General features: G+C 44.8%; 1 protein-coding gene and 2 long non-coding RNA genes across 3 annotated transcripts in view; 2 read left to right on the top strand and 1 right to left on the bottom strand.

Moving 5' to 3' along the window:
* Positions 1 to 3,332, top strand: part of LOC106816032 — a 10,870-nt gene extending 7,538 nt beyond the window's left edge. The window contains exons 2-3 of the long non-coding RNA XR_001394824.1: positions 2,147 to 2,185; positions 3,160 to 3,332. This is a non-coding gene — a long non-coding RNA (uncharacterized LOC106816032). The remainder of the gene's footprint in view (positions 1 to 2,146; positions 2,186 to 3,159) is intronic.
* The window catches only part of LOC106816031, a 77,434-nt gene that overhangs the window by 14,547 nt on the left and 45,531 nt on the right, over positions 1 to 17,356 (bottom strand). Inside the window, exons 11-13 of the mRNA XM_014820578.1 lie at positions 16,901 to 17,044; positions 15,523 to 15,606; positions 11,868 to 12,023 (exon numbers count right to left, since the gene is read on the bottom strand). Of these exons, the coding sequence (XP_014676064.1) occupies positions 11,868 to 12,023; positions 15,523 to 15,606; positions 16,901 to 17,044 (384 nt within the window). The remainder of the gene's footprint in view (positions 1 to 11,867; positions 12,024 to 15,522; positions 15,607 to 16,900; positions 17,045 to 17,356) is intronic.
* On the top strand, positions 3,711 to 4,804 carry LOC106816034. Its single transcript, XR_001394826.1, has 2 exons — positions 3,711 to 3,814; positions 4,298 to 4,804. It is a non-coding gene; the product is annotated as an uncharacterized LOC106816034 (long non-coding RNA).

Below are 17,356 nucleotides of genomic sequence, written 5' to 3'. Positions count from 1 at the left end.
AGGTAGCCAGTGTTGATATCGTTTCAGCAAATGGTTAGAGTGCTTAGCAGCAGCAGCGTAGATAGCACAGAGGTAGAGCCGTTAGTCGCAGATTCTTGTTTCACTAGTCTATTGATTATAACTCACCTACAAAATATCACTATATATACATACTAGCCTATAGGCAACCATGCCTAGGCTCTGATGACTACATAGTGTCTCTCTAAATCTTTTATTTTGGTCTCTTTTGCTTGTCAACTGCTGCTTATATATATGGGCTCAAACCGGCTCTAGCATTAAACTCGTCTGTCAAAAACCAGACCTTGCTGGGAAGCAAGCGATGCCCGTTCGCATGGTGCGTCCTATCCTAGCACAAGGCGGTACGGTGAGGACGCGCCCGTCTATTGTCGTTTGCGCGCCGCCGTCAACCACTCATAATGTAGATTGTCTAGGATGTGACGTGCTTAGACGTCACGTATCCCGCTTACCACCGCTGCTGGCATTACAAATACATAGATTAGTTTACTTATATAATATATCCGACGCTCAGTGTACAGCTGAATTTTTCTCAACGACGTCAATAACGAGAGAAAACGTGATACATGAAAACGACGTTAATTAGTAGCTTATATTATATATTTGGAATTATTTCAATTGCGCAGAATTAATTTATTTAATTGTAAGCGTTTTTTGTAGTTATAAATCCGTTAAATAACATTTCGGTGGCCATTTCTACGTGTGGGTTGAACAGATTGTCTTTAAATGCGCGGTTATACAAGACAAGATTTTTAAATGTGTAGTTATTGTTGAATGCACACGATGAAACATGAATATTAAATTAAAGAGGCAAAGTATAGGATTTAGTCTCCATTTTTCTGTTCACGGCGACGCCACGAGTTCACGCCTGGTATTATAAAAACATCTGATGGGCACGCACACAGGTGCTTGGCTGTGTTTGCGATCCTTGGACGCAAATGCGGCTGGGAAACCCGATTTGGTCTGCTGGTCAGGTTACACAGCTCCCCGCATTTTTAGTCTGGTCCAAACTTACGATTACCTAATAGTGTTGAACAACAGTAGAGGGCGATCATAGGTCGGCAGGCGCTGAATAAGCATCCGAACAGAAATTAATTAAAAATTATCACACTGTTACTGCGCTTACACAATACATCTTTTATTCATGCGTTAAATAACTACAGATTTCGTGCTCTATTGCTCCGCTCGAAACCTTTGCAGCTCTTATTGATTGCGATTCTTCTGCAAGTTGTCTGAATTTCAAAGACAAATGACAACGAGCGCTGTGGCTACGCCACCTGACGTAATGTCACGAACCACACAAACAGACCAATTTTACTTTCTAATGCTTTTCTTAGGACATTCCACGAGTGCATCTACTTGTGTGCATAATGCAAATTATTGCACTCTATGCCGAAATTTTCGGCCGAAAAAAAAGAGCAAAAAGGCCTTTTTAGAGACGAATAGGTGCAAAGGTGACAATTTGCGAAGGCTTAACTGTTATATTACCTTCTAAACTGTCCGTTTTATTATCGTGCGAAAATGTGCGGAAAGCTTGTGATATATTCCTGCGTGCCGCGTGTTCACTGCATCCCCCTTTCTCCCCTTCTCTCCCTTGCTCGCTCTCCCTCCAATCTTCCCGGGCTGTTCAATTTCTCACTTTCTCCGCTCTCGCTCCGTTCGCGGTTTCCACCCTCTCTCTTTCACTATCTATCATGTCTGCCTGTCTGTCCTGTCTGTTCTGCTGTCTGTCTGGTCCTATCTATCTATCTATCTATCTATCTATCTATCTATTCTATCTATCTATCTATATTGTGCGAACTCTCCTCTCAATCTCTCAATCTCTCTCTCTCTCTCTCTCTCTCTCTCTCTCTCTCTCTCTCTCTCTCTTCTCCTCTTTCTCTCTCTTCTCTTCTCTCTCTCTCTCTCTCTCTCTCTCTCTCTCTCTCTCTCTCTCTCTCTCCGTCCCTGTCTCTCCCTCTCTCTTTTTCTGTCTGCCTGCTTCTCTCCCTCACTGCCTTCGTCTTGCTCTCAGTCTAGATCTTTCACTGTCCTTCGCTCTCCTTTCAACCTCCTCTCTCTGTATTTCACACAGTTCTTGTAAACTTTTCATAATGATGTTCAATGACTGTTGTTTTCCATAATATTGCAGAACTGTGCATAGGATAGAAGATGGGTGGAACATCGCGGTGTGAGTATTCCATGTGGTACTAGTAATTAAATATAGATGAATATTATCCCACGTGCGCGCACGCGTGTTTGTATGCTCCCCGCCTCTCTCTCTCTCTCTCTCTCTCTCTCTCTCTGCTATGTGTGTGATGTTGTGCTTTTGTGTGTGTGTGTGTGTGGTGTGTGTGTGTGTGTGTTGTGTGTGTTGTGTGTGTGTGCTACTCCATCGGTGGTCCGGTGGTGTGTGCGTGTGCGTGCGTGTGTTGGCTGTTTGTGTGTGTGTGTGTGTGTGTGTGTGTGTGTGTGTGTGTTTGTGTGTTTGTGTGTGTGTGCGTGCGTGCGTGCGTGCGTGCGTGCGCGTATGTGCATACACCTCACACAGGTTACGTTAAAAAACGTTTCTTTCAATTAAGGATACAGTCAGGGTTACAGTGAAGTTCTTCATAGTAGGCCTATGACCTAAAAACCGGTCCCTGGAATTTGTTTAATGTTTTATTTTAGGAAATCAGTTGAGAAGATGCACTGAATTTTTTTGTAAGATACAACAATATCGTAAATAAAGAGCCATAACATTTTTTTTTAATTCCAGGGAACGTTTTTTAGTTCATACTATGAACAACTTAATTATGGCTAAAAGTTTAGGTCCCAACTCTGCTGTTTCTGAGAAATAAGAAAAAAACATTTTTTGGTATAAATTAACAATTTTTGCCGTCACGTAATTAGCGATGAGTTTTTTTTACAATTATTTTCATCGTGAGCGTAGAGAGACATCTCTTTTATTAAATAGATGTGTTTGCTTGAATTTGGTGAACAGTTATGTTGTAATGCCCTTGACAGAGGTACCTGTCCGTAAGCCTGAATGCATCCTTAATTAAAAACGTTGGTGAAAAAATAAAAAAATTTGAATATTAAAATAATAAATTTTAGTTACCGATAAATCCAATATTGTCTTTAATCCAATAAATCCAAAACTTACAAATGAAGTTATTTTCCCAGACCCCTACCCTGGAGCACCAGCTCCAGGCTACCCTGGAGCACCAGCACCAGGCTACCCTGGAGCACCAGCACCAGGCTACCCTGGAGCACCAGTACCAGGCTATCCTGGAGCACCAGCACCAGGTTACCCTGGAGCACCGGTCGCTGGTTACGCTCCCCCGCCTCAACCATATCCAGGTAGGTTTTAGAGAAACTCACTCATCCCTCAGCAACCGTCCGTGCTAATCAACAACACATGCGTTTCAACGATAACGAACAGGATGCAAACAACATATGATTGAAAATTAACAAATATTGCCCAAGCTTATTATTTCGCAGGGAATGTTTTCTTGCATCGGCACTTGGCTATAATGAACGAACGAATATACGAAGGCGTAACACCTTCCGAATATGAGCACGCGATGAAAATTTCCACCTGTAACCGAAAAACGTAAAGTGGGGGTTGTGATTATCGTTGCTTTCGATACATCAATATCAGGAGTAGATAATAGGAAATTCCCTATTATCTACTCCTGATCAATATCTATCTGATATCCGCCTGTCATGTTACTACTATCCACCAGCCCAGACTAACGAGCCGCCACCTGAAACATACGTGTCACATACGGTATGCACCATGGAGCCAGCAGAACAAGAACGAGCACCAGCACAAAAGGTACAGAACTATTTTGGAGAGTAGATGAGAAGTTATTAGGCCAAATGCCTTCTCTGCGAATGAAACTTTAATTAGTGGTACATAAAAAGGAACAGTTTTTCATAGTGTACTCTTGATACACACACGCACTCACGTACGCACGTACACACGCGCGCACGCACACGCACGCACGCGCGCACGCACACACGCGCGCATGCACACGCACGCGCATACACACACAGACAGAACGTTTATAGCTGTCAATTAGACTAGCTTGTTTCCTGTCTCTTCACTACGTTAATTAAAGAGAAATCGATTAACGAAGTCAAAGACTCGAAATGACAACGTTATTAAGATTCTCTGCCGAGGTGAAGAGACAGGAAACCAGTCTGAGCCGACGACGAGGTTGCAGCCCCCAGTTTGGTGGCGCTGCACTGCCTAGGCGAATCCGCGCGAATCCATTCCTCACTCTTTAAGAATAATTCCTGTTTTTTACGTCTGCAGAGCGGAGCAGCGGTGGCTGCAGGAATGGTTGCCGGTGCTGCACTGATGGGTGCCGGCCGACATCATCACCACGACGTAGGACCGAGGCGCCATCGAGGACATGGGGGCTTCACAGTAGTGCACCATCATCGCCGTTAATGCGACGCTAGCGCCAGCTAGCGAGCATTACTCATATATCCAACATTCGCGAGTAGGGGCCTACTAGTGGGCAGCTCTTTTCCATGGTACAAAAATACGGCAGAAGTATAGCACTAATAGAACGGCATAGACGTACGTCTATCCATTACAAATCTTTCTTTGTGCTAGAGAAAAGGAAAGGCTAGTATTATCAATTACACATTGTTGTTATATCAAGTACCCGTTTATTATTGGTCTATAGATACTTCCCACTCGCTATATGCACTCTTCAAAACTGTTATGCTTACATTATACTGGTATATAAATTTCCGATTCTCGAATACATTATACGGATATATAAAATTAATAAAGTTACTTCTATGCAATATCGCTCATGATCAACAGTGTACGGTGACCGCGCGCGCTGGAAGAGTGTGAGAAAAACTTCAAACCCATCACATATAGACGAACACCTATGCTTAAAAGGCCCACTATAAGGTACATTTATTGAGATAAATGATGCCGTAGCACATTCATAATACTTTCATAACAAACAACACTCATTCACCGATACCGACAAGCTCCACACTTAAAGCTCACCTTAGTATTCGCACAATGGAGGTACTAGTTAGGCCCTCTGTTTGGTCACACAGTGCCCTCACTACATATACGCACAGCCGAACGCCAACCCGCTAGAACAGCCTAACAGAGAGTGAACCATGCACGCATTCAGGGTTGTCTCCCCTCTTCCTCGCCTCGCGTCTTTCTACTACTGCCTCCCTTACGCAACACCCCGCCCACGCCCATGCACGCACTATGGTAGTTCGATTACGCGATCGCATAGACGGACTGTACAAATGCCAAAATATAAGCGTTGTCCTCTGATTATGCAAATGCAGTTAATATAACTCGATGGAGGTAGGGGCCAGCAAGATTTCGTGTGTATAGGTACGCTATGTAGATAGATAGATTAGTCAGACGGTATCTAATCGATTAAACTGACAGACAGAATAGCAGACATACTGACTTAACGGACGACAGACCTATGACACGCGCGAGATACTGGGTCCGCTTGCCACAACTAATAATCTCTCTTGTCCTTAATGCATAGCCACGATGACGCCCTCTACTGGTGATCACATCGCAGCCACGACTCATCACACGCGCGGTTCACGCAAGATGTGCGCATATATATATCTATATCTATATATCTCTTATATAATATATTATATATATATATATAATAGGATGTCTGTGTAGAAACATACGCGTCTGCTTAAACCGACCCCGGGGGGCAGATCTTTACATCTTTATGCGACCGCAATCGCGTACGTGCCGTCCCTATCTATACTATTTATTGTTCCTACTTACGCCACCGCAACGATATATTTTAGATTCGTGATGCGGTTAAGAAAGGCAGTTACGTAGGTAACGGCGCTAGCACGCACGGCCCGCACTCGCCCTTCCCCAGCAAAAAATCGCCGTCTTTTTACAGCTACGACTTGGAAAAAGACACTCAACGAGCAGGTTGAAAATTGATACGATATAGATTTTCGAGAAAGCCTCGCGAATTTAACGATGGCGTGTGAATTGCCGATATTATGTGGCATTACGGAGAAACGCTATCTTCATAGTTTAGACTGCAGATAACACCGTACGTTACTGTACGCCACTCATGATTCCATGAATTACCGCACGCGCGCACACGCACACACACACACACACACACACACACACACACACACACACGCACACACAACAATACGCCAGAACTGAGACCTTTAACTGACTTTTTTTTATAGCAAACTTCAGTTTTGCACTGCCTTCTACTAGCTACCTGCTAATACAACGGCCAGCATCATATGAAACACATTCGAACGTAAATGAAACGAACAATATGGCGGCAATTGTAGATTTCATCACCAATAAGCGCAAATTTCGACTCGACAAACAAGACTCACAGAAAAACTGTACAGAATTACACTAACGACACGACAATATCTCTAAATTAAATTATGACCTTGATTATCATTACATGGTGCCCAGTGAATATATTTTATGGTCATGAATGTGTTTACACGTTACGCGTTCGCTCAAACGTCAAGCGATGAGCAGTAATTGCGGAAGATTATGGGCTATATATACGATAGCATCGGTACCGTCATATATATCTAACTGGTATATGTAATCTAAACTGTACATATCCATTTACGACCGACATACATACGTAATACATTATAACATTGGTCAGTGAAAACACTACTATAAAGTACTGCAAATTGTCGACTGCACGGCTGCCTTCCACACCATCTCGCTTTCTTTACACAATAGACGCGGATGCGGGTGTCAGAACGTTCGCCGTTGCGTGGAAACTAACATAAATAGGGATTTCGTCGACAGACAGCACATGCCACGCGATAGAAATTTAACGTTCGAACCCGCGTTGAAGTGGCGCCTCTGGCGGCGACAATATCTGAGATCACAGCCCGATGACTGAGAACGGCTCTACTTGTTCGGCTGATATATTACTGTCAATTGATGGTGACCGCGATGCGCTACTACTGCCACCAGGGGGCACCAAAACCCCAGTAATATTCGGAGCAGCACTGGGGCTACATTTATCGCATCTTGTCAACTTCCACAGTCCTGCTCTCGCTATACTGCACCAGCGATTGCGTAATGTGGCCTATATTAGCTGGAATGACTATCAGAACTTGCTGTCAAGTCGAAATATTGTCATAATAACAATGCTTCGCAAGATTATAAAGCAGTTTCGAAGTCATAGATAGCTTCTAAGCGAGCACTACGTCACACGCACTAATTACACTGTACCTAAAAATGAGTTGTCCAGTAAGTGGAATACGCGGCATCAGAACACAGGCACATTACAGCCACACAACACAGGTGATAAATACAATATTTATACGCTAAAGGCCAGACGACATAGATATACAAGCCTATAAATAACGATTTCATGCAAGGCAATTTTACTGCGATCAAAGCTCTTGATTTTTTAGTTAAATCGAAATCCGTATAAAACCTTACCACAGTCGCTTGTGCCCGCTACAAAATTCACTCTACAAAAAGGCACCAAGTGTGCGTGGCTGGACTTGATCCGTATAAATATATAGCCGCTAACAACAAATCTCACATCGGACAAAATCGGCATCTACGGGGTGAATTTAAAAATAGCTAATATGTGAACAACGCGCGACAGCTACCTTGTCCAGTATAATACACCTGTTTGTAGCGGTTGTTTCATATTGACGCATACTGACTGGTAAAGAAGTAGCTTTCCATGTGGCCGATCGCAGTGCACTCTGATGTGCGGTGTTGTGTGAAGCGTAGTGAGGCCTGGGGTGGCGTTGCGTGGCATGGCGTATTGTATTGTATTGCAGTGCAGTGCAGTGCAGTGCAGTGCAGTGCAGTGCAGTGCAGTGTAGTGTAGTGTAGTGCAGTGCAGTGCAGTGAAGTCAGTTGTAGTGTGTGCATAGTGTAGTGCCAGTGCAGCTGAGTGCAGTGCAGTGACAGTGCAGTGCCAGTGCAGTGCATGCCTGCGTGCATGACAGGCAGTGCAGTGCAGTGAGTGGTAGTGTAAGTGTTAGATGCTGTAGTGTAGTGTAGTGTAGTGTAGTGTAGTGCAGTGTAGTGTAGTGTAGTGTAAACAGCGTTTATTCATGGGAAACCGATTCTATTTAAATGAAGTCATTCTGCTGCTACTCTATGCGGCACCAGACGTTCACGCACGCACGCACGCACGCACGCACGCACACGCACACATACACTACTTACTCACACACGCACACTGCAGGCATCTATCGCGCCAGTACGCGCTTTTTCGTTGCCTGCGATGCGAATGCTGACAATAAGAATTACGACTGAAACAGCAGCTACTGGATCTGAATGCTCGAACAGCAAATACACATTCAACAACCGTGCTACACAGACACGTGCTCGCACGAAGCTAATCGGAAATCGTGTCAATACGCTCGCTCCGGCCGCCACAATGCCGAATAGAAATTCTGCCAGCTCAGCTACTGTCGCTGGCAAACTGCGATCCAGATACCGACCCATCGCAAACCCTATACCACAGGTGAATGCGACACTGAACGGGCCCGGGTGGATTTAGACCACCAGCAGTGCGAACTAGCAACTACCCGATGCACGCGTGAAAGTGAGCAACCGAGTGCGCTAGGCCCCCATACGCGCGCGATCGTCAACAAGTATAGTTGCTCGAGCGCACGATTAATCACCTTACAGTAAGAGGGGAAAGGTAACGACAAGTTGAGGCTTCGCTAGTCACTCACATGGAGAGGGTCCGGGACCTGTATGCTACCATACAAGTGAATAGGCTCCTGTTAACTATAGCTCGCAAACATGATTTCGCTTACACGTGGGACAACGTTGCCCAACTCGACAACGGTTAAACGCGATTCTGTATCGCTAAATCGCATCTGTATGCTGCTGCCACACATCCCGCCACATATACTACCACCTCCGCATGCCTTCCGCCACCTTCCTTCAAAATAAACATTTGCACTACATAGAAACTCCTCTGAACAACGAAACACAGTTACGTTTATTCACTACACCTACGTGTCATCAGCAGGGATACTGCGCGTGCAGTACTGCATGATTTCAACAGTCACCTATAATATATTTTCATTCAATATTTTATATAAATAGAATTTCTTTAACATGATACACATTACAATACACATCTGTCAAGCAAAAAGTGAAGGGGACTGACTACGACAACAACAGCAGCAACAACAGCACAACAACGGCAGGTCAGTTCGTCATCTTACCACCACACGAACACATTGACGTCAAGTTTCTCCCGACAGACTGCAAGCATCTGCCCGAGCGGCGTGTCAACTTCCAAGTAAACCAAAATCCGAGGTCGCCTGCCGCGAACGAAAGTCGGCAACGAATGCCGGGACAGAACGAAAATGCTCGCCACGTGCTGTTTATCTGGTCATCGCTCACGCCCCACCTAATTTACATCGCTTCTCGGAGCTCCGCGCAAATCCGCACATCCAGCGTGATATCAATGCGCGGCGTGCACTAGAGGTCACCCTACGAGGGATAACATGGTCATCCCGTGCATCTCTGCACGATCCTCTGCATCCCTGCACGACCCCCAATCACTGCACGTAGCGACGCCCCGTATCCCTGCAACGACCCCCCGCATCCCTGCACGACCCCCTGCACGACCCCCGCATTCGCAGCACGACCCCCGCATCCCTGCACGACCCCCCCCATCCCCTGCACGACCGCCGCCACGGTCGACCCCCCGATCCGAATCCAGTCAACCGATCCATGTTACCTTATCCGTGATGCACGAGAAATCCCAGTTTACGCTAGGAATCCGTGATGCACGTAGGATCCCGGTTACGCTAGGATCCATGATGCACTAGGATTCCGGTTACGCTAGGATCCATGATGCACCTAGGATCGCCGGTTACGCTAGGATCCCGTGATGCTCTAGGATCCGCGGTTGCGCTAGGATCCGTGATGCACTAGGATCCCAGTTACGCTAGGATCCATGATGCACTAGGATCCCGGTTACGCTGGAATCCATGATGCACTAGGATCCCAGTTACGCTAGGATCCATGATGCACTAGGATCCCGGTTACGCTAGGATCCGTGATGCACTAGGATCCCAGTTACGCTAGAATCCATGATGCACCAGGAGGGCACCAGGATCCTGGGTACGCTAGGATCCGTGATGCACTAGGATCCCAGTTACGCTAAGATCCATGATGCACCAGGATCCCGGTTACGCTAGGATCTGTGATTCACTAGGATCCCGGTTACGCTAGGATCCGTGATGGACCAGGATCCCGGTTATGCTAGGATCCGTGATGCACTAGGATCCCGGTTACGCTAAGATCCATGATGCACCAGGATCCCGGGTGCGCTAGGATCCCGGTTACGCTAGGATCCGTGATGCACCAGGATCCCGGGTACGCTAGGATCTGTGATGCACAAGGTTCCCGGTTACGCTAAGATCCGTGATGAACCAGGATCCCTGTTAAGCCAGGATCCGTGATGCACCGGGATCCCTGATGCGCCAGGATCCGTGATGCGCCAGGATCCGTGATGCGCTAGGATCTGAGATGCGCCAAGATCCCTGATGCGCTAGGATCCGTGATGCACCAGGATCTCTGATGCACCAGGATCTCTGATGCGCCAGGATCTCTGATGCGCTAGGATCCGTGATGCGCCAGGATCCGTGATGCGCCAGGACCCTTGATGCGCCAGGATCCGTGATGCGCTAGGATCCCTGATGCATTGGCATTCCCTACGCAACAGAAATACTCGAGTACGTGCTCACCCTCGATCGTACGACGAGCGCATTACACTGACATGCGAGGTTCACCCCGCAAGACGCCATGCACACACGAGTTGTTCCTGCGGAGAGAGGAAAACACACGCACACGCACACACGCGCACACACACATTCAGTGACGATGGATCAGACATGGGAAATGAAGTTTACGCGCTAATCACGCACGAAGAGAGGTGAAAACAGAGCTAGACGAGACGTCTCTACACTCTACGAAAACGACTGCCGGGTCAGTCCACAATGCGCGCACGCACAAATCTAGACAGGACTAATGTAACGCAGCAGAGCACTAGCCGCCACCCTAACCTGCAGTAACCCTACTCCACGCGTGTTACATTATTGCATCTAGCACAAACCTAGATGTGAAGCAGCTCNGCCAAGTCGGTGTACAGTTAGTGACAGGTTAACTGTTACCGGTTCGGCACATGTTAACTGTGTGTTCTCAGGCTAACTTGTGTACTGTCTGCAGTGCATGCGTGGTACTGTAAAAATACACTCGTCGGATATCCTGGTCGAACGGCAATTCTTGACGATCGATTCCCGCGCTGGCAAACTTTTATTGTGGTGGAATTTAATCGGGGCGGAGGTAATTCAAACGGGGCGCAACGTTTCAAACAGGGGGGAGTTTTCCCAAACGGGGCGCAACGTTTCAAACAGGGGGGAGTTTTCCCAAACGGGGCGCGCGCGCCCCGTTTGCGCAACGTAGGGAGAACCCTGAGCTGGCAAAAGTTTTGAGCGGAGCATAGAGCATGAATCTGTAGTTATTTAACATGAATAAAGTGTATGTTTTGTAAGTGTAGTAACAGTGTGAGTATTTTTAATAAATTTCTGTTCGATGCTTATTCAGGCCTGCAGCCTATGGAGGCCCTCTACTGTTGTTTAACACCTATACAGCATGGTTTAATAACTGCCCAGTGGTGCCCACTACAAACCTTATTTGATATATGGCTGGTGGCGCCCTCTCACAACGTAAACAAACATGAATGCCTGCTATAGCATTTTGAGACTGAGGCACGCAGCAAGGAACGTGCGACGGGCAGAGCACTAGCTATGCGCTTGGTCCCGTCGCCAAGTGGCGCCGTGGGCGGGCGCGTACTTACGCGGTGTCCAGCTGAATGAGGTTGGTGTCGACGGGTGCCGGCTGGTTGCCGTCGGCGACGGGCTGCTGCATGGCGGCGCTCACCGGCCGGCTCGGCGGAGGCGACTCGGGTGGTTTTGGGTGGGTCAGCGTGAACGGCAGCTCCACAGACACGTCGCTGCAAAAAAGACGAATCGTGGGTTGCAGGGGGGCGCTCAGCTACAGTCAGGCGGATGCTCATCGTGGGGGAAAATAATCTCCAAGAGTTATAAATAATCTTAAAAAGGAAAAAAATCTCGTTAATCTTTGAGATCATTCGTCCCTGACGCGCATCCCCACACCTTCTCGGCTGTTAACAGTGGATAACCTTGGACTACAGACTAACCGTGACAACACACACAATCGCAGGCACGCACGCATGCGCTCACGCCCACATACGCGATCGCATGTGCATGCATGTGGAACCAAGGTGAGGAAACCAAGGACCCCTGAAGGTGACATGAAAGACAGACAAAGGGTTAGAGCACGTGACATCCCATACAAAAAACAACAACAATCACACTCCCCAATTCGTAACAACTAACGTCGAATTTAGCACAGCAGTACACTCAACAAACAGATCTGGTTACCGACTTCATTCACGCTAGTTCTTTGTAAAAATGAAATACACTGGCATGACATGTTCACTACATGTCCCTCCCTCAAGTCAACACTAAATTTACAAAATTTCCTTATTACTGCAGGCGGCAAATGAGCGAACAGGAATGCAACGATCTCATCTTCGTCTTCGTGCCAATAACAAACAGTAACGTTATTTAGCAAATGACATCCGGCTCGCAAAAGAAGCTTGTAGTGTTTTCCATCGAGTTGCATTTAATTAAGAACAGGCAGGAAGGAAGAAGAGTTTGGTGCGAGGAAACAGACTGTCTCCTAACCTCACTAATGAGAACACTCTATGATTGTTATCGCCAAAAATCTACTCATATCCATTGGCTATGCTAGTCGGGGCAGACAGACGCAATCATGACTCAGCAAGGCCGGCACACCTACGTCTACTTATCACCATTAGCGTACAATTTGCTTGCTAGCATTAGCTTCTTGAAAGCGTGTTGCAGTAATGATGTTTCACAATACTAGCGAGGTGCTTTTCCACATAATTACTGGACGATATTCGTGACTGGGATATGGCCTGTTTTTAAGGGTTGAAACCAGAGAACGTTGGCCAGAGAATATCAAGGTAGTTGAATTTACAACACTCGTGACTTCGTACGTCTAATGTTGCACCCAGAAATTTTGCTGACGTAGAGTCACACGCAATAAACACATCACACTGTTGCCTACTACGTTGACATGTTTACCAGTGAATATTATGCGCCCACGTACAACGCATATACAGACAAAGAATGCGATCCTAAATTAGTTGAGAAATCTGGAAAAAAAATTATGGACGACTAGTCCTATACATTACTTTATGTTATACTGCAACATCGATCGTATAAGTAAGCGAATTCCTTGTTTACGAAAACGCGTTGTTTATGTGATGACAATATCCACTTTGAAATTCTCCTGTAATCTAATGTTGCTGTTTGCTCAGGTGGTTTAGAGCATGCGACAGTATCGCCAGAATTTCCTAGAGCACCTTCCTATTGTTCTCCGTGTATCTCCTATTGCTTCTGCTTTTCATAAATTGTCATTCATTGTCCAGTAATGAATCACACATCTGCCAGCAATAAGGGTCGTAAATTAAAGTGATTATGTTCACTTTTTCACAAAATGTAAGTGATTCTGTTCACTTTTTATGGTTAAATTGCTGCATTATATTTCCTATTTTGATATTCTGTTCGATGTCAACAAACACTCGTGACTCATACATTGCCCATAGCAAGCATTTAATGTCGTGATCAATATATCAAATTGCCCAGGTTTTTTGGATTTTCAACTAGTTGAGAAACAATCTTATCAGGTAAGAATTTGAGGATACATTTAGTCCCGCTAGTACTTACTTTTCATGTAAATAAATTGCAACAATTTTTTTTACAAATATACACCATAGAAAACTCGTGACGTAGTCAATTTAAGCGATTCCCACACTGGAAAAATCCGTGTGCATTGTTTCTGCCATGCTACGTGCTAGTTGAGGAATGATAGAGGAAAGATCATGAAAAGAGAAAGGTAGTTCATGCAACTGGAGAAAAACTTGAATCTGTTGAAGGGGTTGTTGCATGGTTAGTGTAGAGTTCAACAGCAGTTGCAACGCTATACTAATGATTATACCATCCAAACTATTATTTTTCTCCTTCCTTGCATTAGTTTTTATAATACCAGTACTCGTAGTCCTAGTTTCTATGCCAGACATTTTAATTCTAACGACCACTGAACAATAAAATTCAGTATCAAACAATTATAATTAATCTCTGCACTATCTCTAAATAATGACGAAAGACAAGTCAATGGTCTCCTCTAATAATCTCATGCTTTCCTAATCCATCACATTAGACAATGAATAATAACTTGAAGAAACTATCAGTTATATTGGAAGTAACTATCACTAATGACTATACCGTACTAATCTGCATTTTATGTCTGTTCACATCGTTCATACATAAGTTGTTTTAATTACTGTAAACTGTAATCGTTTTGGGAACACTGGGTGAGGCGTTATCAAAACGTGTTGATTCAATATTGAATACTACTATGTGCAATGTGCAATCTAAATTCCTTTGCCTACCAAATGTATATTCAGCACACACCAGTGATATTCTATGACAAGTATGGTTTCGCTGCTTGGTGAATTGGAGAATTCAAAGGTAACATTTCGGGAGCCATATGGTTACAATAGATATCTCGGATTGCGAATACAATTCTGTCAAATAATTTAATAATGTAATTAAATCAATACTTTAAAGGGATCGTTTACTCTAGGTTCTAGGGTTATTTTCAGTTAATTTAGGTTAAAATTACGCTACATAAAAAGTTTCATGGTTCAATCACCATTAGAAATATTATTAAAAAATGTTTTAAAACTAACGACTACAGTTTGATTACAACGACGGTGGCGCCACTCAAAGCGCAAGATCTGATAAGTTGCGCAAAACCACTTTTCAGCCAAGGGCTACAGACCAAGGGTGTTTCTTATTTATTAATTTAAAAGCAAAAGGATTGTAATATCTTATAAACGACATATAGTTTCAGTTATAATATGGATAAATTTGCCCTAAAATGAATATCGTTTGGTTAAATAGCATTTAGGTATAAATATAATTGCACTTTTGTGATTAGCCCTCGGTCTGTAACGTGCAAAATAAATGGTCAAATACGCAACTTTTTCGGGGTGGCAGCACAGTCGCGGGTGTCATGGCGCCTATCAAATTTCGTAGCGTTGATGTGTAATTAATTATAACAATTAAATTAGGTATCTGGTAACAAATACGTGTGGGTATAGACGATTTGTTATACAGTAAGTACAGTTGTATGCAGTAAAATCCTAAAGTCTACTATCCCTTTAAATATATCTTCACAGTTGTTTTTCCATAGATATTCATAGATTACTAGACTTCTTTCATGGGACGACACACCCATTTTCAGATTTTAATGGCTAAAAGACATGATTGTGGTGGATAATGGTGAGACCAGCACATTCAGGTATATGCTTCGAGCATTATAGAGCCTGAGCTTACCTGCCATAAGCTACGATGAGCCTGACCTTCACTGTGTACTTGACAATTATCCCGAGGTTCTCCTTCTGTAATGACTCATTCATTCTGCAACGGAAGACCACAATCATTAAATAATTATGAGGATAAATAATTAGACAAAAATCATCATAATTAGAAAAGGTTTCATAACGAACAATTGCAACAATTGTAATTATGATTATAATAAATCGCAGATAAAAAAATTTGAATCTATGATGATCGATATGTAGATGTGTTTCTCGTAGTCACCTAACAAACCAACATTCCAAGAGCTATTCTCAACACGTAGGCCCTCATTTCTGCAGACTATTTGCAAATTGTAGACTGCATGCCAGACAAATTGGCCCTGTCAGAAAGGTTAGTAAGTACGAGGGTAACTACGACTGAATGAAAGTCTGGAATGAAGTTGTAGGGATCGTACTATGAGATACAAGAACTCGAGAATGATGCAGTGCTGAAGTATCTTCTCGTAATTAGCGTGTAGCGAGCATACTGCAAAAAACCTGTCATAAATAAAAGTCATTGACATGTGTATATCTTCTCTCTCTCTCTTTGTGTGTGTGTGTGTGTGTGCGTGCGTGCGTGCGTGCGTGCGGTGTTGTGTGTACGGGGGGGGGGGGTTACATTTACGACCGCACTAATAAGTTAATAACATATACACAATGAGACCACTTTCACACTCCTAACAGATAAAGTTGATGCACCTGTCGAAAACGCTACAATAGAAGCCATCTAGCGAGATGACAGCACCGACCTCATGTCACACCTACGAAATTAGCATCACCGATCACGATCACCGGCAACATGTATTTCAACGCATTATTCGTCTCGAGTTCTAGGCGTACGCTTTCACCGATGAGGGTAATGACGCTGAAATATCTTCGCCCCGACAAAACACTCTAGACTGTGGGCAATTTTCTCCGACTCGCTCTTCCATTAGAGCTCTGTTGAGTGCTGAGTGCTGAAAGCTCACTTCCGCATGCATACTGTACACGTAGTGCCTATGATAAGACGGAGGACCTTTTGCTTTACGTAGTTTTCATGCTTTCTATAGGTTGATGTCGGATTTTGTTTGCGTTACCTGAAATAATATGGCTGTACTGACGAGTAGTAGAGATGATGTTACATAACTTACACAAAATATTTCAAATATTATATTATTTATCATTATTATATTTTATTTCTCATCACAAACTTTTATAAATCACTCCATTTCGTTGCCAACCCGGCCAGCTTCCCTCCGACTCTTCCTCGGCCGGCCCCTCCCTTTCTGTCATACACACTCTCTCTCCTTCACGCACGCACGCACGCACACAACTACGCACGTACACGCATTTATGGAATTATGCTCTATACTTACATGGTGGATGATGCTAGGTTTGTGTCCTCATGTTTTAGCTTGCCATCGAGAGCAAGGCCTCGCTTGTCTTTGTTGTTGGCTAGTAGCGGTGTCACGTAGTACACCTTCGACATGGTAGTGCAGGCCGCGAGAGGGAAGCCATCCCTAGTGCAGCAGAAAAACACGTGCTTAAACCTCGTGCGTAAAGTTCACCTCTTTCTCACCCCGTTCCCGACGAAAGAATGGATTGAACCAGAATAGATTCCAGCAGCCATCGTATTCGCCCTGATGCATTTTCCTTTCACACGAATGAACGCGCGCACGCTCGCACACACGCACGCACGCACGCACGCACGCACGCACGCACGCACGCACGCACGCACGCTACCACCCCGCAAGTACATATGCACGCACGTAAGCACACACACGCACACACACGCACGCACGCACGCACGCACACACACACACACACACACA

This window comes from Priapulus caudatus, unplaced genomic scaffold, assembly GCF_000485595.1.
Source record: "Priapulus caudatus unplaced genomic scaffold, Priapulus_caudatus-5.0.1 Scaffold1266, whole genome shotgun sequence".
In the NCBI taxonomy this organism is placed as follows: Eukaryota; Metazoa; Priapulida; class Priapulimorpha; order Priapulimorphida; family Priapulidae; genus Priapulus; species Priapulus caudatus.
The sequence above is the reverse complement of the archived record's forward strand: the minus strand, read 5'-3'. Positions and strand labels throughout refer to the sequence as shown.